Source organism: Drechmeria coniospora, chromosome 02 (assembly GCF_001625195.1).
Source record: "Drechmeria coniospora strain ARSEF 6962 chromosome 02, whole genome shotgun sequence".
NCBI classification, from domain to species: Eukaryota; Fungi; Ascomycota; class Sordariomycetes; order Hypocreales; family Ophiocordycipitaceae; genus Drechmeria; species Drechmeria coniospora.
The window spans coordinates 3,736,004-3,755,786 of NC_054390.1; the positions used below are offsets into that span (position 1 = coordinate 3,736,004).

At 59.5% G+C, this 19,783-nt stretch overlaps 6 protein-coding genes across 6 annotated transcripts; 4 read left to right on the top strand and 2 right to left on the bottom strand.

The window, feature by feature from the left end:
• Positions 1-212: 212 nt before the first annotated feature.
• On the top strand, positions 213-1,589 carry DCS_04155 (ATP-NAD kinase family protein; the record flags this gene model as incomplete). The annotated part of the gene is made up of 1 exon (XM_040801467.1): positions 213-1,589. The coding sequence occupies one exon, from the start codon at positions 213-215 to the stop codon at positions 1,587-1,589; it is 1,377 nt and encodes a 458-aa protein (XP_040656500.1).
• Positions 1,590-3,629: 2,040 nt separating this feature from the next.
• DCS_04156 (uncharacterized protein) lies at positions 3,630-5,801 on the top strand (the record flags this gene model as incomplete). Its single annotated transcript, XM_040801468.1, has 3 exons — positions 3,630-3,744; positions 3,834-4,394; positions 4,459-5,801. The coding sequence occupies 3 exons, from the start codon at positions 3,630-3,632 to the stop codon at positions 5,799-5,801; spliced, it is 2,019 nt and encodes a 672-aa protein (XP_040656501.1).
• A 362-nt stretch (positions 5,802-6,163) lies between these two features.
• Positions 6,164-8,035, bottom strand: DCS_04157 (uncharacterized protein; the record flags this gene model as incomplete). The annotated part of the gene is made up of 5 exons (XM_040801469.1): positions 6,164-6,192; positions 6,261-6,656; positions 6,711-7,093; positions 7,153-7,272; positions 7,341-8,035. 5 exons carry the CDS (start codon positions 8,033-8,035, stop codon positions 6,164-6,166), a joined length of 1,623 nt encoding a protein of 540 aa, XP_040656502.1.
• Positions 8,036-8,621: 586 nt separating this feature from the next.
• DCS_04158 (NAD-binding domain protein) lies at positions 8,622-9,793 on the bottom strand (the record flags this gene model as incomplete). The annotated part of the gene is made up of 2 exons (XM_040801470.1): positions 8,622-9,669; positions 9,753-9,793. 2 exons carry the CDS (start codon positions 9,791-9,793, stop codon positions 8,622-8,624), a joined length of 1,089 nt encoding a protein of 362 aa, XP_040656503.1.
• A 397-nt stretch (positions 9,794-10,190) lies between these two features.
• On the top strand, positions 10,191-10,883 carry DCS_04159 (uncharacterized protein; the record flags this gene model as incomplete). Its single annotated transcript, XM_040801471.1, has 1 exon — positions 10,191-10,883. The coding sequence occupies one exon, from the start codon at positions 10,191-10,193 to the stop codon at positions 10,881-10,883; it is 693 nt and encodes a 230-aa protein (XP_040656504.1).
• Positions 10,884-18,457: 7,574 nt separating this feature from the next.
• DCS_04160 (uncharacterized protein) lies at positions 18,458-19,099 on the top strand (the record flags this gene model as incomplete). Its single annotated transcript, XM_040801472.1, has 2 exons — positions 18,458-18,665; positions 18,744-19,099. The coding sequence occupies 2 exons, from the start codon at positions 18,458-18,460 to the stop codon at positions 19,097-19,099; spliced, it is 564 nt and encodes a 187-aa protein (XP_040656505.1).
• Between the last annotated feature and the right edge of the window lie 684 nt (positions 19,100-19,783).

The window sequence follows — 19,783 nt, forward strand, 5'->3', positions numbered from 1 at the left end:
GTCAGCCTCGCTGCATCGGAAGCTCTGAGCTGCATCGCTTCCTGCTGCGGCGACGCGCAACGGACCGACAGCGACAGCCATCGCTCGCCCCGTCATCACCAACCCTCGTCACGCTCCTTCACCACCCGTCACCCCTCGCCCCCGGCGTTGCACCCTCGGCTCTCCGCTCCATCCAGGCATCATGCCGGTCATCGCGGAATCGAGTCGCTAGCATGTCAACACGCGCCCTCGCCGCGAGTTCGCTCGTCGTGCCTCGCCTGCTGCGCACCGAATGCGGCTCGTCGGCCTCGCCCCAGTCGCTTCGCTTCTTTTCCACATCTTCCTCTCGTCACCTGGCCGAGATTCGAAGCGTCGCGACTCTCCCGAAGCGGACGGTGCCGAGGTACCTGCAGAGCACGAAGCCGGGCTCCTCGCTGCTCTCGCTCCGGTGGCCTCGACCGCCGCGAAACCTGCTCCTCGTCCAGAAGCTCTACTCGGCCGAGGTCAGCCAGTCCGTCGTGCGCTTCGCCAAATACGTTCGGAGCGAATATCCCGAAGTCAACTTCGTCGTCGAGCCGCGCACGTCTTCCTCCATACAAGAGCAGCTCGGCTTCCCCATCCACGTGCCCGACGGCGGATCGAACATGGCCGACAAGATCGACGTCATCGCAACCTTTGGCGGCGATGGGACCGTCCTGCGAGCGGCCAGCCTCTTCAAGCTGCACGGATCCGTCCCCCCCATCCTCTCCTTCAGCATGGGAACCCTCGGCTTCCTCGGCGAGTGGGATTTCCGCGAGCACAAGAAGGCCTGGAGGGAGATGTACATGAGTGGAAGCGACGTGGCCGTCCAAGACGCCGCCGTGCCGCGCGGAGGACGGGACGGCGCCCTCGAGGCGGCGGCCGCGTCGTTTCCCGGTTGGGAGTGCATGAGGGGCAAGAGCCTGGGCGTCCGTCGCGCCTCCAAGATCCTCCTCCGTCACCGCATTAAAGCCGACATTTTTGACGGCGCCGGCACCAACGTCAACCACCACGTCGCCGAGTCGCAGCCGGAGCTGGCCGGCACCGAGGAACCATCGCCGTCGCTGCGTGCCATCAACGAAATCTCGGTCCACCGGGGGTCGCACCCGCATCTGGCCGTCATCGACGTCTACCAGAACGGCCACTTCTTGACGGAAACGACGGCCGACGGCATCCTGGTGAGCACGCCGACGGGGTCGACGGCGTACAGCCTGAGCGCCGGGGGGCCCATCGTTCACCCGCTCGTCAAGTCGCTGCTCATCACGTCCATCAGCCCCTGCAGCCTGAGCTTTCGTTCCCTCGTCCTGCCGCTCGACACCAAGGTGTGCCTGCGGATGAGCGCCAAGAACCGAGGGCGCGAGCTCGACCTCAGCATCGACGGCAAGCGATGCTTGGGCGTGTCCCCGGGCACGGAAATTCGCATCGAGGGCGAGTTTGTCGGCCGCGCAGGCCCCGGCGAGGAATGGCACGGCGGCGTTCCGTGCGTGATCAAGGCCGAGGACGATGATCCTTGGGTCGGAGGCCTCAACGGCTTGCTCAAGTTCAACCACCCCTTTGGCAGGGAGCCGCACAGCGATGAATTTTCCGACTAGCCACCGGCCTGTTTATCCCGTCGCTCAATGACAACGATGCGAGCCGTGTTTGGGTCACTGGCTCAACCTGTCCTCGTCTCGGGCGCCTCCGACGCTCGATGCGTACGGTGGCCACCATTACATCGCCCGCGCGCCACTCGTGGGAGGGGGTGCGGCATGTACTGTAGGTCGAGGCAAGACCGCTGAGGTGGCAGGTATTGCGGGATCACCCAGGCCGCGATCACCCAGGCCGCGTGCTTGGTTCGCTGCCAGTCCGTTCTTGCCGGGGGCATTCTCGTCGAAGCAGGGCGACGCCACGGTGCCGCATTGGCAACCGACCGGCAATCGACCGGCTTGTTCCCATCGTTCGACCCGTCGATCCTACCGGTCCGTCGCCCAAGCATCCCAAGCCGGGGCGCACATATCGTAGAGCACCGTGCAAGGCTACGAGGCACAGTAGGTTTCGTCACATCGAACGTTTCCTGGCGAAAATGGGGCGATGGCGCCTCTCATGACGAATCTCGTCGCCCCTATATCCACCGTGCTGCGCAGCTTCGTTATACCAATAGAGTAGACGATGAAAATTGTATCCACGTCAGCCACGACTGGGAACGAGGTTGGCGAGAATGCGAATCGGCATTTGCACGCTTGTTCGTGCCCCTCACGACGCTCGTCCACAGGACACGGGTGAAGTGTCTTGGCGGAACCAAAAATCGGAGGCCGGAAGTACCCCGTGCTCTGATTTCATGCGCATGTACGAGTCTGGGTCCGGGTGCCTGTGGCGTGTACAGACACGTTCTGCGTCGTGGCAGCTTGCTGAACCGTAGGTTGGGCATGTCGGGCAGCCTGGTTTTGCGGCACTCGTCACGCCCGTCCCAGCCAACTGATTGGGTCCCGTCATTCGTCTTAGGCCACCCATCAAGACGGAAATAGGCACCGGCCAGCATCGCCGGCAGCCTGGCTTTTCGTATTCCTCAATGAGCTGCGAGGGGGGAGCGCGGACTCGTGCTTTCATCGCCAACACGAATGCGAGTCTCGACAAAAGTCCGCGTCAGCGTGCATGGGCATGGGGGTACCGGCCGCAGTCAGCTTGCACAGCGACCAGAGGCGAACGAGTTTGGCGGCGCGCACTTCGTACAAGTAGTTAGGTATCTCTCGGCAATACCACAGTGGGAGTGAATCGGTGGACGATGAAGCGGCTTGCACCGAGTACCATGTACGAGTCATTCATCGTTGCCGCCCAACTCTAAACAACAACCTGAATGATGGGGGGTTAGTGTCTGCCGCCAACTCGCCATCGTCGCAGCATCGCTGCCTCCCCGCAACATGAATCTGTGCTGAAAGGTGAGGACAAGGCAAAAGCGATATGGCGATGCGGTGTACGACGCCAACTTGCAGCCCGCCCAGCCACTTGTCGTCCGCTTGTCGTCCGCTCGTCGGCCGCTTGTCGTCCGCTTCTCGCACTCCAGCTCTGCCCGTCCTCGCACTCCCTGTCCGTCTGCCACTCTTCACTGAAAGTAGGTGTAGGCAGTTGAGGTGAAAAAAGCCGGCGCCGAATGCAGATCACCGTCGTTTTCACTGCCCTCGGTGCTCCATGGAGGCCATCGTTGATGCCACGCACCGCAGGTCTTTCCGTCGAGCACTGCTAGTGATCGATCCTGCGCTGTACTTGTAGGCGGACAGTGCTGTACATGTGCTGATATAGGTGTCAGTCAGAACGGAGCGCTCGTATTTAGATCGGCACTATTAACTGGCATCCGCTGCCCTGGTCGCTGCTGTGCCGCTTGCCAAGCCACGCCCAGGGGACGCCCAAGCGCCGGGATCTTGCTGCGATTGTTTTGCTCGCTCCCATGCGCCAGCCATCCGGCACCATCATTCATAATTATTCGAATTTCGTACTAGTAGAAGCGCGGAGGGATTGAGATGAAAACTGGGAGTTCTCCCCCCCAGATCGTGGCCTCCTTCCCCCTCCCCGGGACCTTCCTGTTCTCCTCGCCATCTCCTTTGCGCCTTCCCCTTGCCTGACTACATCATTCGACTAGCACAGCCACGGGGCTGAACATGGCAGTCGCCATCCTCACACTGCTGGCGGCGGCAGCTGCCGTGCTTTCGCCCTCCGCTAGGGCAGCCACACTGCCGCCGCAGGAGGCTCAGCAACAACACCATGCAGGCACAGGTACGCACCACCACCACCATCACCATCGACCACCATCGACCTCGTCCCAGACCGTTGCTAACCTCGCCACCATCTGCCTCGCGTTCCAGCCCTCGAAGTTCGGGATGCACCCTCGTCGCTCTCTCTCGTTGGCGTCGGCCCTTCGTCCCTGGCGATAAGAGCCGTCGATCGCGCCCCCAGCGGCTACACTCCGTCGTCGGTCGACTGCCCCGAGCAGCGGCCTTCGATCCGCAATGGCTCCGAGCTCAGCCCGATGGAGTTGGCATGGCTCCCCAAGCGTCGCAACGAGACCATACCGCACATTCGCGCCCTTCTCAGGCGGCTAGCCATCCCCGGTTTCGACAGCGACAAGTACCTCGAGCAGGTCGAACGGAACGCCACGGCCCTCCCCAACATTGGCCTCGCCGTCTCGGGCGGCGGCTACCGCGCCATGCTCAACGGAGCCGGCGCCCTCGCCTCGTGGGATAGCCGCTCCGACGGCAGTCAGACCAAGGGCAACCTCGGCGGCCTGCTCCAGTGCGCCACCTACCTCTCGGGCCTCTCGGGCGGCGGCTGGCTCGTCGGCAGCATCTACACCAACAACTTCACCTCGGTGCAGGATGCCGTCAACTCGCCCAACATATGGCAGTTCGGTAGCTCCATACTCAAAGGTGAGCCTCCCCTCCGCCCACGTGCCCCAAGCCCCGGACGCTAAAACGGGGTGACGCACGCCAGGCCCGGAGCAGTACAGCCTGCTGCAGTACTATCGCAACATCCTCGACGACATCGAAGCCAAGGAAAAGGCCGGCTACGATCGCTCCATCACCGACTACTGGGGCCGCATGCTCTCGTACCAGCTCATCAACGCCACCAACGGCGGTCCTGCCTTCACCTTTTCCTCCATCGCCGACGACGCCGACTTTGCCTCCGGCAAGACGCCCCTGCCGTTTCTCGTCGCCGACGGCCGCGCCCCCGGCGAGACGCTGATCGCCCTCAACTCGACCGTCTTTGAATTCTCCCCCTGGGAGCTCGGCTCCTTCGACCCCTCCCTCAACGGCTTCGTGCCCCTGCGGTACGTCGGCTCCAAGTTCGCCAACGGCTCGCTTCCGGCAAGCGAAAAGTGCGTCAGCGGCTTCGACAACGCCGGTTTCGTCATGGGCACCTCGAGCTCGCTCTTCAACCAGATCGTCCTCTATCTCAGGGATCCCAGCAGCAACTACGTCCCCGCCGACTCGCCCAAGTTCGTCGTCGACGCCTTGACCTCGCTGCTTCAAACGCTGGGCGAGGCCAACAACGACATTGCAGACTGGACGCCCAACCCCTTCAAGGGCTACAATCCCCTCAACAACCCCGGCGCCGGCTCCGACCGCCTCACGCTCGTCGACGGCGGCGAGGACTTGCAAAACGTGCCCTACCACCCTCACCTCGCCCGCGGCCGTCAGGTCGACGTCGTCTTCTCCATCGACTCCTCGGCCGACACCAACACGAGCTGGCCCGACGGTGCGTCGGCCATTGCCACCTACGAGCGTTCGCTCGAGAACATGTCGTCCGGCACCAGCTTCCCCGCCGTCCCCGGCAAGGACACCTTCATCAACGGCGGCCTCAACACCCGGCCCGTCTTCTTCGGCTGCAACTCGACCAACACGACGACGCCCTCGCCCCTCGTCGTCTACATCCCCAACTATCCCTACGTCTACGCCTCCAACATCTCGACGTTTCAAATGTCCATCCCGTCGGGCCAGCGCGACGCCATCATCCAGAACGGCTGGGCCGTCGCCACGCAGCTCAACGGCACCCGCGACGCCGACTGGCCCGTCTGCGTCGGCTGCGCCATGCTGTCCCGCAGCTTCGAGCGCACCGGGACGGCCGTTCCCGACAAGTGCCAGCAGTGCTTCGCTCGTTACTGCTGGGACGGTAAGCTCAACGAGACCAAGGCTGCCCCCTACGAGCCTACCTTTTACAGCACGCCCATCGAAGTCAAGAGTCTCGCTTCGAGGAGCATGACCCGTCGCTCGACGGCGTCGGCCGCCGCCTTCGCTTCCCTGCTCGTGGCCGTGCTCGAAGTCGTAGTGTGGTGAGTGGCGAATGACATGCCAACCGTCTCGCTTCTCCCGGCAGGCCTTGTTTCTTTCACGCACGTCATTCCCGAATCCTCAGTGTATCTTGTATTACTAGCGTTGGCGGATCATTTCATGTTGGGTAATTCAACTGCAAGGGTTATGACTTCCATCGCTCGTCTCGGCGCCGGCGGCCCGCCTCCCTTCTCGTGGTGGCGAGTGTTGAACGAGTGCTTCCTCCGTCCACGGATGCCGACGACCTCGCCGCGAGGCAGGATTGGATTATTCCGCCCATGTAGAACTGTTTCCGAGACCTCCCCTGTCGGCATCACACTCCTCGCCTTCCCCCTTTCGATGCGGCTCCTATCTCGCCACCCAATCGCCTAGAAGTCAGACGGTTTTGACGTGGCAACTCTGCGTCGGTCGCACGTCAACGGCGAGCACGCCTGGCCATCGAACGGCCCATGTAACAATGCTTACGGCAATGCGCGCTATCATCGTACTCGTAAAATTCATTGAGCATGTTGTCGATCTCGTTGGCGATGCCCAACGTCCAAGCGTACGGATTTGTGGCTTTGCTAAAAGGATCCCACATGCACCACATCTCTCTGATGATTATTGTGAGCGTGGTGCTTAGAATGGCGAGCACGACCATGAAGAACAGGATGCTCAGGTTCAGGAGTGGCAAACGCGTGGTGCTGTCGTCCTCGGCAAGCGTCCTGTTGACAAGCATTTGGCAACTCTGGACAGGGTTGTAGAGTGCGACGAGCCAGCCGGCCAAGCGGACGGACCATAAGAAGGCCATCGGGGCAATGTCGCCGTGGGAGAAGATTGTGCACTCCCGTCCTGCGAGGGACAACATGTCTATTGTATCACCTGAGCGGACCATGTCAGCCAACCATCGACCCAGCCGAGCGAGTCATGACGGACGCATCATGGATGCCGTGGCCTGGTCCACCTTCCCCTTGTCGACGAGGTTCTCGAAGTGATTTCGGAGGTTGTAAATGACGTGCTGCGTCGTCAGCGACGGGGGCACATTCATCCTCATCGATCGACGGCGAAACTCCAGCTGAAGCTGCATAGAGAAGATCTCGAAGAAGTACTCGACCGCAGCAAACTCTCGGAAGCCCCTACTCTCCCACGCCTCGCTTCTCTCGAAAGGGGCAGACAGCACCGGGTCGTCTCCGCGCCTGAGTCTCATGAGCGCGTGGGATATGTCTCGGCAATATCTGGTCACGGCTGGTTCGCAGGTGTTGCCTCGAATTTGCGCCAGCAAGGCAACCGGATACGCCGTCAAGAGAGCGAGACACTCGCTGGGAGCTATGTGAGCCGTGGAGCAGGCATGGGGAACCTCGCTTCCGGGGTCGCCTACTATATTTCGAGCTGGAGCTGGAGCGCATTATTCGAGGTTCTCAACGACTTGAGGAAAGAGTAGGCCAAGGTCATGGTGTTTTGCCTGACCCTCTCCATCCGCTCCCGGCTGGCTCGTACGCTATCCCGAACGTCAGTCAGGCTGGTTTCCGTCGTAGACGGAAGGTGAAGTGTGGAAATGCAGCGTACCCGTAGTAGCCTTGAGCCAGCAAGAAGCAGACGCCTGTTACGACGAGGGTCTCTGCCCAGACAATGGCCACAGTCGAGTTTCGCCCGTTACGGGGCAGCGTTGTCGTGGTGGGCGTACAGTCGAAGCCGAGATTCTGAAGGGTTCGGTGGAAGGTGGAAATGAGGAGGCAGTAGGCGAAGAAGCCGGCGAAGTAGAGGAAGCAGACAAGCAGCGGAAGTTTCGGTCGGACACTGTACCTTATGGAACTGGCCGCTCCGGGGTCACGGATTTTATGCTCCAGCCTGGAGCCAAAGCAGGTCCAGGGAAACCAGGGGGTCGGTTTGCCGTCGACGACATCAGCCCACGAGGAGAAGCCGGGTTCCATGTCGACGGCAAGGGCATCCTGCGACGAGCTTGGCATTTCGGTCGCAGACGGCGGGGAAATGGGTCGTCGTCCGTCGCCCTCCCCCGACGGTGGCCGCGCCGGCGAGGGGGGGTTGGACGACTCGAAGCGAATTCCTCTCGCAGAACCGGCGGGCTCGGTGGGGACGTGACCGGAGGTTTGGTCGACATTCTTGATGATGGGAGCTGATCGTGGGGTCCGCGTGCTCTCCGAAGTGGCGCGTGAAGCCGAAGTGGAGGGGACGCCGTTCGCGATACTCTCCGTCGAGCCGGGCTTGCCGTAGCCGAGACCCCGGGCTTCCTGAGGGTTCATGGCAAGGTCCGACGAGGTCAAGTAGATGACGGCTGCTGGTCTCGGTCGAGAGGAGCTACGAGTGATTGCAGGCAGAATGACTGGCTGGCCGGTGACCTGGGATGCCGCGTCGTCGAGGCTCGAGGAAGCGAGGAGCCAGCTGGAGGTGGAGGAAGGGGTCGGCTCGCCACTCGTCTACGTGGAAGGTGCCGGCGAGGGCACCGATTTGGTGGTTTCCGTGTTTTCATCGTTGCCGCGGCAAAGCATCGTCAAGGGAACCAAGCACACGACTGCACGACTGCATGACAGTCACCTCGGTCCACTCGCAGCGCGTCATGGCACGATGAGAAAGATGAATGTCTGGCTCGTGATCATTCCGGCCCGAAGCTGAATTCAAGTCTCGCGAAGATGGCTTCAAAGGTACTAGCAACGCCCAGGATGGTCAGGTCGGCACGAGCATGGCCATCGGCATCCGTCGCGACGATGCGGCGATGCGTTCATCAAGGCGCTACGACCGTTCGCAACGCACGGGTCCCACGGCACCCATGTCCAAGCAGCACGGAAGCCTTCGACCAAGGCGGCCAACGGCAAGGCGGCGGCGCGGGCACTAGGCGAAGAGGACATCCTTGTTCGTCTTGGCGCTCTCGACGATGCCTTCGAGGATACGCAGCACATCGCGGGCCTCGGCGGCCTTGACGGGCACGTGCTCCTCGTCACCCGTCACGACGGCCTTTCCAAAGGCGGCGTAAAAGGCTCGATAGGTCTCAGGCTCGAGCTGGGGCACCTGTTCCTCCGTCACCTTGTCGTCTTTGCTCGCGAGAAAGAGTCGCATGCTCGTGGCGGCGTCGCGACCAAAGGCGGCATCGGTAGGCGCCTTGCCGGCCTTGAGCTGGTCCTCCTGCGGATCGAGACCCGACTTGTGGAAGCTGCCCTGGGATCCGCGGATCCAGAAGCGCGGCTGGACCAGCTCGGCGCTGAGGGCGCTGATGCGGACGTTGGCGAGCATGCCGTCGGGGTAGGTCAGCTCGGCGGCGACGCAATCGGGGTTGAAGAAGTCGGCCTTGCCGGATCGCTGCGAGATGAGGCGACCGTGGACGGCCGAGGGCATGCCGAAGAGGGCGTAAACCTGGTCGACGAGGTGGGTGCCGAGGTCGAAGAGGGCGCCTCCGCCGGAGTCGAGGCCGAGCTCGGCCTTCCAGTTGGAGGGGCCGGCGGCGCGGTAGCGGTCAAAGTGGGTGTTGAACTCGACGACGCGGCCTAGGGTCTCGCGGGAGACGAGGTGCTTGACGGTCAGGAAGTCCGAGTCCCAGCGACGATTCTGGTAGACGCACAGCAGGCGGTTGTGCTTGCGGGCGACGGCGATGAGCTCGTCGGCCTCGGCAGCCGTCGGCACGAAGGGCTTCTCCGTCAAGACGTGCTTGCCGGCCTCGAGGGCGGCCTTTGTGAGCTCGAAGTGGCTGTTGGGCGGCGTGGTGACGACGACGACGTCGACGTCGGCGTCGGCGAGCAGGGCCTCGACGCGCGTGTGGTGCTTGACGCCGGGGTGGTCCTGGGGCGCCGAGCTACCGTCCCTGGGCGCGCGCTGGACGATGCTGTGCAGCCTGAGCTGCGGCGTCGTGGTGATGAAGGGGATGTGGAAGACCTTGGCCGACATGCTACGGGGGCGCGTCGTCAGCGATGTCAGGGGAGACGGGGACGGCGGTGACGGCGAGGGAGACGGTGCGGTGCGGCGACTCACCCATAGCCCACGACGCCGACGTTGCATGTCTTGCTTGCCATGGCGATGTGCGAGTGCGATGGGCGACAACGAGATGATGGATGATGGCCGGCTGGTGGTTGACAATGGCAAGTCCGGCGCCGACTCCGCACCCGACCAAGCTTGAGTTGGAGGCGAGGCGAGGCGAGGCGAGGCGAGGGGCAGCGTTGCGTCATACCGGACCCCACAACGACCCCCCCTCCCCCCTCCCCTCTGGTGGCTGTCGCTGGTAGGGAGGGAGGGAAACGATGATCAACTGGCCGTTTGATCCATCGGCTGCCCACGAGGCATCTACTCGACTCGACTCTGACCACGGCTGCATGGTGCTGCATACGTAGATGCAGCCGAGGATGGGCTCGGCACTCGAGGGCGGCGGATGATGCCCAAAGCACGGCATTCCCGTCGGGTGGATTCTGGACCATGGAACGGAGCGACGGCGACTCGGAGACGACAAAGGTCGACGACGGGAGGACGAAGCAGCAGCATTACGGGCCGCGGCGTGTCTCCCTCGGGCCGCCGTCGGCACGGTCGATGGACGGGAAGGGTCGGTGGGAATGTCGTCGACGGTGGCGGCCGCCATGGTCCTGCGCAACGATGGCTTTCGATTCTCCGCCTGCCGCAGGCCCGCGACATGAGACGTCTACCCTCCACGCTTTCCCTGGCCTCTGGGACTCGCGTCTCCGGGCTGTCGTCTCTTGGCTGTCGTCTCCGGGCTCGCGTCTCCGGGCTCGCGTCTCCGGGCTCGCGTCTCCGGGCTCGTGTGGTCGGGCCGCTCGCCGCATGCTCGACTCGCAGACGCGCGGCGACGAGCCCCCAAGGGCCTCGATGGTGTGGCGAGAGCGCTCACGCCGGCCAGTTCATGTGCGCGGACGCAGGGTTCGCGGTCAATCGATGGGCATGCATGGCCCCTTTCGTGCCGGGATTGCCGCGTCGAGCTCGTCGCGGGTCCACGACTGCTCGTCGCACCTGGCCAGCCATGGTCGAAAGACGGTCGGTCGCAAGGTGTCGTCCACCGCTCCGTATAGCTGCCCCGGCCAGCGGATGGCTCGACCGCCGCACACCACACTGCTGGCCAAAGGGCGGGCGAGGGGAGAAGAAAACAAAAAGAGATGACGGCGAGGCAGCATGTGACGTCGGCCCACGCAGATGATGTGACGGGCCGAGAGGGAGCCATCCTTTTGGCACCCGACGACAAGTACATTGTGCTCTGTAGGTGTACAGGTACCTACAGTGCTTGCCATCCAGGATACACGGCGCAACGGTACTTGATATTTGATCATTACAACCTTTGCTGTAGGTGCTCGCTCCCTGCAGATGTACGGTACGTGTAGTTGCTCCGTACGCTCCAAGTACTTGATCGTTCCTGGCACTACTTTACTTGCACTACTTTTACTCGCACCTACTGCGCTCATGCTGCTGGCACTCGGCGTACAGGATACCTACTAGGTACTAGGTACCTTGGTACTATGGAGCAGGTACTCCGTACAGACAGCGGGGACTCGAGGAGGAGCACCGTGGCGCTGTAAGTAAGTAGTTGTAGCACTGTAAGTAAGTAGTGGTAGCACTGTATCAAGTAGTTGTAGTTGTACGTTCATGTACAGTACGCCGAACTGCAGGTGTAGATGAACAAGTAATACTGTAATTAGTACAGTAAGTACATTGCACTCCTGTATTCTCGGCGGACCGTGAGCCAGCTCAGCTCGTCTTTGTCCAATCCATGATTCATCGATACTACCCGTAGACCGATCTGGGTCTGCTTCTGGCCTGGACCAATTTCCGGGCAGCAACCCCTGACAATGGGTGCGTGTATCTCGCTCCATTCCGCTCCTTGACCAGGCACGGAGGAGCAGTGGTGCTGCACGTTCTGACTACCTGGTATGTAAGTAGGTAAGTAGAGTACTTGTACACGTAAGTGCACGAAGTACTGTAAAGTTTGAGCGCTGGCAATCGACTCCGCATTACTCCGTAATATCTTGCAGTAATACGGTAATATGTGTACTCCGTACTTGCAGCTACAACTCTACGGCAAGGACAAGGAAGAAGACTTTTTCGTGCTGTCCAAGCGCATACGTATGCAGTAAGTACAAGTAATGGATGCAAGTACTCGTACTCCGCACTGCAAGTGTATTATTAGCTGTACACGTACTGTAAATACTCCTGCATGTAACGCACTTGGATGTACGGAGTATTTCTGTACGGAGTAATAAGTACTGGCACAAGTACGGAGGAGTATTTGTACATTCTTTGAGTAATTAATACTACAGCAGGTATTACTCCGTACATGTGCAACTACTGTACTCCGTACTTGAGTAAAATGTTGGCAGGTGGAGCAGATCTGCAGCGCGGTAATGTATCCGTACTCTGTACAGTACAAGTTGCGCCAAAGTGCCTACTGTAAGCAAGTAAGTAAGTATACTTATACTCCGTACAGGTTATGTGATACATGTACTTGTACGGAGTATTACCACGCCGATGATTCTCTTGCTCGGGAATACGTTGCACTGCACGTACGAGTACTCCGTATGGATGGACGATTCCCGAATGCGCTCCATCCTTTTATGTACAAGTATGCAATATGTACTGTACAGGGTATCGTTGCATGATGCCCGTACTCGGAGAGATGGCAGCAGTAATATTTGAATGTTTGGGCGTCCATGTACATGTACTTGTAGGAGTGCTCGGCCAAACAATGGCTCCGTTGACGGTCAGTCAGCGGAGGGAGGCGGCACGTACTCCGTACATGTAATACTTTTACCCGTACTTACAAGTCGAGTGCTGGACCGCAGCCACATGTACGGTGACGATGGCCACTCCTTGCATGTACAAAGGCACCTGGCGGCCTGCTGAGCGGTCAAGTCTAGCGATGGAGGCTTGTGTCGATGCAGGCTTGTGTCGATGCAACGCTCCCAGAAGCAGACGGTCCGAAGGGGCTTGCTCGTGTATGCGGCGGACGGACGTCCTGCTGCCATTGTCGCCACAAGGCTCGTATTGATGCCGATCCGATTCTCTCTGCAGCGCAACAGCTTGCTCGGCAGAAGATCATCCGAAGACGGCGGGGAGTGCATGAAGAGACAGCTGCCAGTGCACCTACTGTGCTTGTACTTGTATACTAGTATGTAAGTACTGTACATTCTGTTGGTAAGTAGGTACTCAAGTACACCTACTTACTCCGTAAGTACGCTTTCAGGCCATGTACTGTACTAATTACGGGGTACAGTAGAGTGCTGTGCGGATCGATGAGTACTTTTTTGGATGCGGGCTTCGGCGTACCAGTCCTGTCGATGTGTTTCTCCTTGCACACAAAACAAAAGTACATAACATGCGCAGGCACTTGTACATGTACTCCTCCAACTGCACTTGCAGTACGAGTGCATGCGCTCCGTACTTGGTATTGCACCAAAGTACTCCGTACAGTACATACTGTAGTAGTTTTACTTGTATTGCCTGCAAGTGGGTTGCATAGGTACAAGGACTGTTCGGTATTCATAGCGGCCCAGGTGTTGAAATTGAATTGTGTTGCTTGTGGGGGATGTCAGTAAGGGTACAGTAAGTACATGTGCCGAGTACCGTACTTACAGCTACAGCTACAGTACCGTAGGTGCACGGAGTACAGCACATGTAAGTACTTGTAGCGGGCGTGCTACTTTACCTGTTCAAAGGCTGCAGGTCAATACTTGTCATTACAGTGCTTTGCAAAGGGTTGCAATGCAGCGCCAAAGTGCCGTACCCGACCCGTCAGTTCTCCGTATAGGTCCGGTCCATGGAGGCGTAAGTTCAAGCACACTTGCATGATCGTTGGTGTACTTGCAAGCAATGATGTGCAAGAAAGTACTCGTACTGACAGCACAGTACAATATTTGCCTCGCAGCTCCGTGCATCCTTGCTCGTGCAGTGCGGTAATGGTACACTTGGTCCGCATGCCGAAAGCAGGCGCCGACACAAGCACCGAGTGTTACGTCTGCCATGCGTGGGCTCCGTAAGTACAGTATTATCGATACAAGCGCACGCCCTGCATCCGGCGTACTTGAGCACTTTGGACGAAAGAAAGGGATGCATTCAGGGGCTCCAATGGTACGGCTGACGTACCGTAAAGTATGATGCTCGTATCCGTCCGTCGGCGGCGGACCAAACGTCGACGGAATGGGATGGTCGCCTTCGCGGAAATTGCCTGCCCTGTGCTCCCCCGCCTTCCCCGGACGGACGGCCCAATGGGGGAGGAGGCTGGCGGTCGGGAAACGAGCTGTCGGCGAGCGGAAGCGAACCGTGGCAGGGCAACGGGGGAGAATTTTCAGCACGAGGTGTGGGTGGACACGGGGCCGCGTGGGGCGGAGGATGACGGACGTTGGGCAGAGGTCCAGGTGCAAGTTGCCGGCACGCGCACTTGCTCGCCGTACGAGGGAAATACAGCAAGTACAGTACAGTAAGTACAGTGAGGACAGTACGGAGTACAGTAAGTACGTGTAGGCAAGTGTTGCGGTTTCGTGCAGCGCACGGAAACCATGGTCCTTGTGCCAGCCTACGGAGCAAGACGAGTGCGAGAAAATACGAGCACTTGTGCGACGGTGCCTACAGTATCGTTGGCGAGCTTGTTTGTTCCCGGACAGTTGGCCGCGTCGACTGCGTCAGGTTACCAAACGAGGCCGAGCTCCGACAATGGCGAGGGCATTGATTGGCAGCAACGCATCGGTCGGCACAGGCACGGTCAGATGGAGGCACGAGGAGCTCTTGTTTTTATTCGCAAATACTTACAACTACAGCAATACATGGGCAGGACCACGTTTGGCGTGCCGTACTTGCGTCTGCGCGCATATGCAAGTACTTGCGTGCATCGCAAGCACAAGTATTTGCACAAGTAAAAGTACAGTAAGTGCGGAGTACTCGCGGCGTCGCTCGGTGTGCCTCCCCTTGGTCACGGCCGAGGGGAGTCCATGTATTAATAGTTGTACGCGCATGCTTGTACGAAGTACTCCGTACTCGAAGGATTATTAGGATCAAATGGAGGATGAATCATGGAGTGCAGAGTACGTACTAGTACATTTGGTTTTGCGTCTATCCGCAGGTGCATCCACTTCATACTTGTGCAGTTAGTAAGTAAGTACATGCGGATGCGCCTACGGAGAACGGAGCAATACGTAAGTAAGTAAGTACTAAAGTACTTGCTGCACACAATGATACTCCGTGCTCTGTACCTGCTGTACGTGTTTGTGCCGTACGGTACTTGTACTACAGTACACCAACCAGGACAAGTACACGCATTTCCAGGTAAGTAAGGACTTAAGTAAGTACTAAAGTACTGAACACCTGCTAATGGTACATGCAAGTACTCTGTGCTTGCACTTACTTACTTGCAGCTGGCGTACAGCCCAGGCACTGCGCACCACCAAGCATCACTGCATGTTCGTGCGTGTGCTACTAAATACAGTACATGCAGCATGCCCGTACTTGCACAGTGTACAGAGTGCAAGCAAGGATGATGGGCGGCGCGAGTTGCTGGGAAACGAAGAAAAGTCGCTTTGTCCGTTGCTGCTGGCCATTTTTGCCTCTCGTCCTGGACGGTTTGGACGAATGACAGGTCCACGGGGACGTCATTTCGTCTGCAGCGCACGAGGCGGTGGAAGCCTTGGAACAATGGAACAATGGAACAAGATGGAGCTTGATCGAGAAACAAACAATGTCGGTGAGATGTGAGACACGGCGCCTGCCGAGCGGCCGGTGGCGGTGGCGGTGGCGGTGGCGGTCGCTGGCTCGCCGCTGGCATTCGCCTCGCCGCTGGCATTCGCCTCGCCGCTGGCATTCGCTTCGCCGCTGGCATTCGCTTCGTCGCTGGCAGTCGCTTCGTCACTGGCGCTCCAACACTGTACAAGTATGCGATTTCATGCAACGCTCCATACAGGCAGATTCGTACGTACAGTACTCGTGTGCACCGACTACGGAGCAATACTAACCGCACTGTACCTACTTGTGCACCTACAGTACTGACAGTACAGTAAGTACGTACAACCAAGTAATTACAGCACAGGAATGCATGCACCATGACGCCAAAAATCCCTGCAACCCATGGTACCGAGAACGACCCCAATCCGTCCCCCACATGCTCATTTCCCAAACCCGCCGGAGAACGTGCTGCACTACAGTATACGGAGTACTGTTCTTACTTGTACTATACTTGTACTGTACGCCCAAGTGCATGTACACCCACTTGCACCAACGGAGCGCCACTCAGTGCTGTGCATACTTGCCGTACAACTACAAGTAATACATGTGCAGCATGCACTCCGTATTACAAGGACTTGCACCTTGCCAAGTGCTGATAGGAACTTCTGGCAGACGGCGCTCAAGTACAAGTCCACTTGCCTGTGTACACGAGCGTGTGAATACCCGCCTTCGTTTGTCGACGCCGCACGCGTGCCTAGACCCATGACGGCCGCCATTCTTCCTTTTTTTTTGCTGGCTCGCCGATGATTTTTTTCTTTTCCCCGCCTCCGTGTCGCCGAGCGTCGTTTGCAGCCACCACCGGCTTACGTCCGTATTGGCTTGCGCACATGCACCGTACGGAGCAAGTACTTGCTATAATTACTGCAAGGAAAGCTGGGCCATGGGGCGGATCAGACCAGCACGCTGAAGGATGCATGGAACCGAATGCGTTCACCACTCACTTACTTACTTGCATGTACTTGTCCGTACTTATGTTTGTGCCTATACATGTACTGTAAGTACAAGTAGGCGAGCACCGCTTATGATAAGGAGGGCCTCTCGTATTGGTTGTTTGGCATTGTACGGAGTACTCTACATGTATTGATTTGTTGTACGCAGCACCTACAGCACTGTAATTAAGTGTACATGTGCATGTCGTCCTCTGTACCGTTCCGAGTGCTTTTCCATGTACTTACAACAAAGTACAGTAGGCGTGCTCCGTACTCCGCAGAGCAGTACCTGTAAGTACAAGTACGCTGCAGACTTGCTTGCTGTCGTGTGTTGTGTTGGCACCAGCACACGTCAAGGATACAAGTCGATGCAATGCTGTGCATGTACCGAGTACAATGCGAGTACTTCTGTAGTGCCTTCTGCCCACCACCCCTGTGCCGTCGGCGTCGTCCCTGTTCGGACATCGGGTCCGGCCATGCGCGCCTTCCCATTCGCCGGCTGCCGGCTGTCGATCCCCATCTCGGCCGACGCGACGACCCATGTTTGGGCGGATGCGGACCCTGTGCCGCCAAGCTCCCCCACACGTCTCCTACAAGTAAGTACATGTACATGCTGACAGCTGTGGAGGACGGAACGCGCAAGTACGGAGTAGTTGTACACCTACAGTACATGCAACCGCTGCACACTTACACTGACACCCAAGTACTGCTACGCGCAAGTACAACTGCACATGCCGGCAAAGTTTACCTACACCTTAGTACATTACTTGCACGTTCTTACATGTACACCTTCTGCAAGAGCTCAAGTACTGTATAGGTCTCGTTTGGCTCGTCTGTGCGGTGCCGTCAATGCCTTCTCCGCGCGTACCCATGCATGAACTCCGTAGCAGCGTACAAAAACTACCAGCAGTGGTGAACGTAGTTGTATTTGTAGGTGTAAGTGGTAGTACAACTTCCTTCCGTAGCTATGTGCCTACTACTCGTACGAGTATGTAACGTACGGCATGGTAGGTGTGCAGAGTGATGGTGCAATACTTCCTTCGTACAGTACCGAGTACATGCAAGTACATGTACAGCTACAGTACTCCTCCGTACTTGCAGTAAGTACTTACAGTACGTTTGATGTTGGCGGGTGGGTGCAAGTACTTGGTGAGGCCATCTGCTGCGCGTACATGTACATGCAAGTCTGCTGTACTCCGCGCAGCGGGCACCTGTGCATGTGCATGTATCTGTACCTGTACGCACAACTACGGAGTACATTATACTTCTTCACTACGTACTTGCTCCGTTCTCCGTGCAAGCATTCGGCCTTCAACACCACCCCCAAGCCCACCCCCATATCGCCACCACGCGATGGCCCGCTGCCATGGCATCGGACGGAGAAGATGCTGCATCCGTACGGCTTGCGCGGCGCGAGTGCTGTCCGCGTACGCCTGCCTGCCCGCCTGCGCCTCCGTTTCCGCCCTACCTGCGCTCTGCCTCCCGCTCCTGTGCATCTGCCTCGACGCTCTCCTCTCCCCTCACCTCCCCTCACCCATCTCCCACCCCCTAGACCCCCCGCCTTTCCATCTGTCCCCCTCGTATCTGGCACTCGCTCCCGCCGTCGTCCCCGACGCTCGATCAACCGCCCTCGCCGTCCATGTCCCTGCATCGGCAAGCCGCCTCGTTGGTCGCGAGAGGGGGGGCGTGTGGAGATGAGGCCCGGGGCTCGGGCTCGTAGGAGCGTCCACGGGTGGGCGTGCTGGCCGGCGGCGGCGGCCAGAGAATGACGGCCGCTCGCTCGCCGTGGGTGTGCTCGTACTCGAGCCGTCGGAGGGAACCCAAAGGAAATGACTACTATATGTAAGCCCACGTACCTGTCGCTATAGGGCGACCGAGTCGCATGGACCGCGAGCGCGGCGAATACATAAAGCCGCCCACCCATCCTTCTCGACCCTCTCCTCCTCTCTCTCCTCCCTTCTCCATCCATCCACTCGCTTGGCATTTGCATCCGCACTCTCCACCCGTACCCAACACGCCTCCCTCTCTCCCAGCACCGCCAACATGAAGTTCACCGCCGTCGCCACCGTCGCCATGGCCGCTCTGGTCAGCGCCGCCGACATCCCCGACTGCGCCAAGCCCTGCATCCTCGATGCCGCCAAGGCACCCACCACCAACTGCGAGGGCAACTACGCCTGCATCTGCAAGAACATCGAGGCCGTCAGGCCCCTGGCCACGGGCTGCGTGATCAAGGCCTGCAGTGACAAGATTGGTACGTGGCCGCTCGCGCCTCCAGCTGCCCCCCCCCCCTTTTCACCCCCGAGCCGTCCGTGTCTGACTCCCATGGCAGCCCAGGTCCTCAAGGGCATCGAGGACGTCTGCAAGGAGGCTCTGTCCGCCCCCCCCGCCGCCTCGGGCCCCGCCTCCTCTGCTGCTGCCACCGGCGTCGCTTCCACGTCCGTCGCCGCCTCGGTCCCGGCCTCGAGCCCGGCCTCCAAGCCTTCCACTCCCCAGGCTTCCGCCACTGCCACCCACGCCGCCACCGCCGTCTCCTCCGTGGATTGCAGCACCACCCTGGCCCCCTCCGTCACTCCCCACAAGAACACCACCGTTCCCACCACCTCGGCCATCGTCACCGCCGGCGCCGCCGGCCTCGCCTCCGTCGGTGGCCTGGCCATGCTGGCCCTCGGTGCCCTGGCCCTGTAAGCTGTCTTGGCGCCTCGAGCCGGAAGGCTACGCGCCCGTCGTGGCGGCGCCCCCTCTGGCGGCGGACGATTCCTTCGAGATCATCCGTCCTTTCTTCTGGCGGGATCGGGTCAACGCTTGGTTCCTCCCTCTCCCAAGGAGAGTGTACTGCAAACTATAGTGGGATAATGTTAATCGTCTTCGGATTCTTGCCATCGTTTTTGGACCGCCATCTCGCGACCCCGTGACGTGCGTGACGTGACGTCTTGTGACGGCCGCCGCCGTTCGCCCGAGTCGCCTCCCCTGGCTGAGCCGCGTAGTCGATGCCCGTCCGTTGCCTACTTTCGAACCAGAGTGTGCCTTCATCCCCGAGCGCGTGCTGGCATGCGCCGTTGTTGCTGCTCTTGCGCCGTGCCGCCGCTCTGCGAGTGGCAGGACTGGACGAGCCGCGGCCCATCTGCGCTGGCATGGAAACCGGCCTCGACGTCATCAACCGGTCAACTCTCATCCGACGAGGGCGGCATGCAAGTACGAGTGGGAAGAATGGAAACAAATCTTCGCCGTTGCTGGGGCGTGTGAATAGCGGGAACTGCTACTCCGTACCTAGTTGCATGCATAACTGTCGCAGCATCCGTCCGTATCTGACTTGCATCGGCACCCGCGTCTGCGTCTCGTGTGATTATAATTTGTGGCGCCGCCAACCCT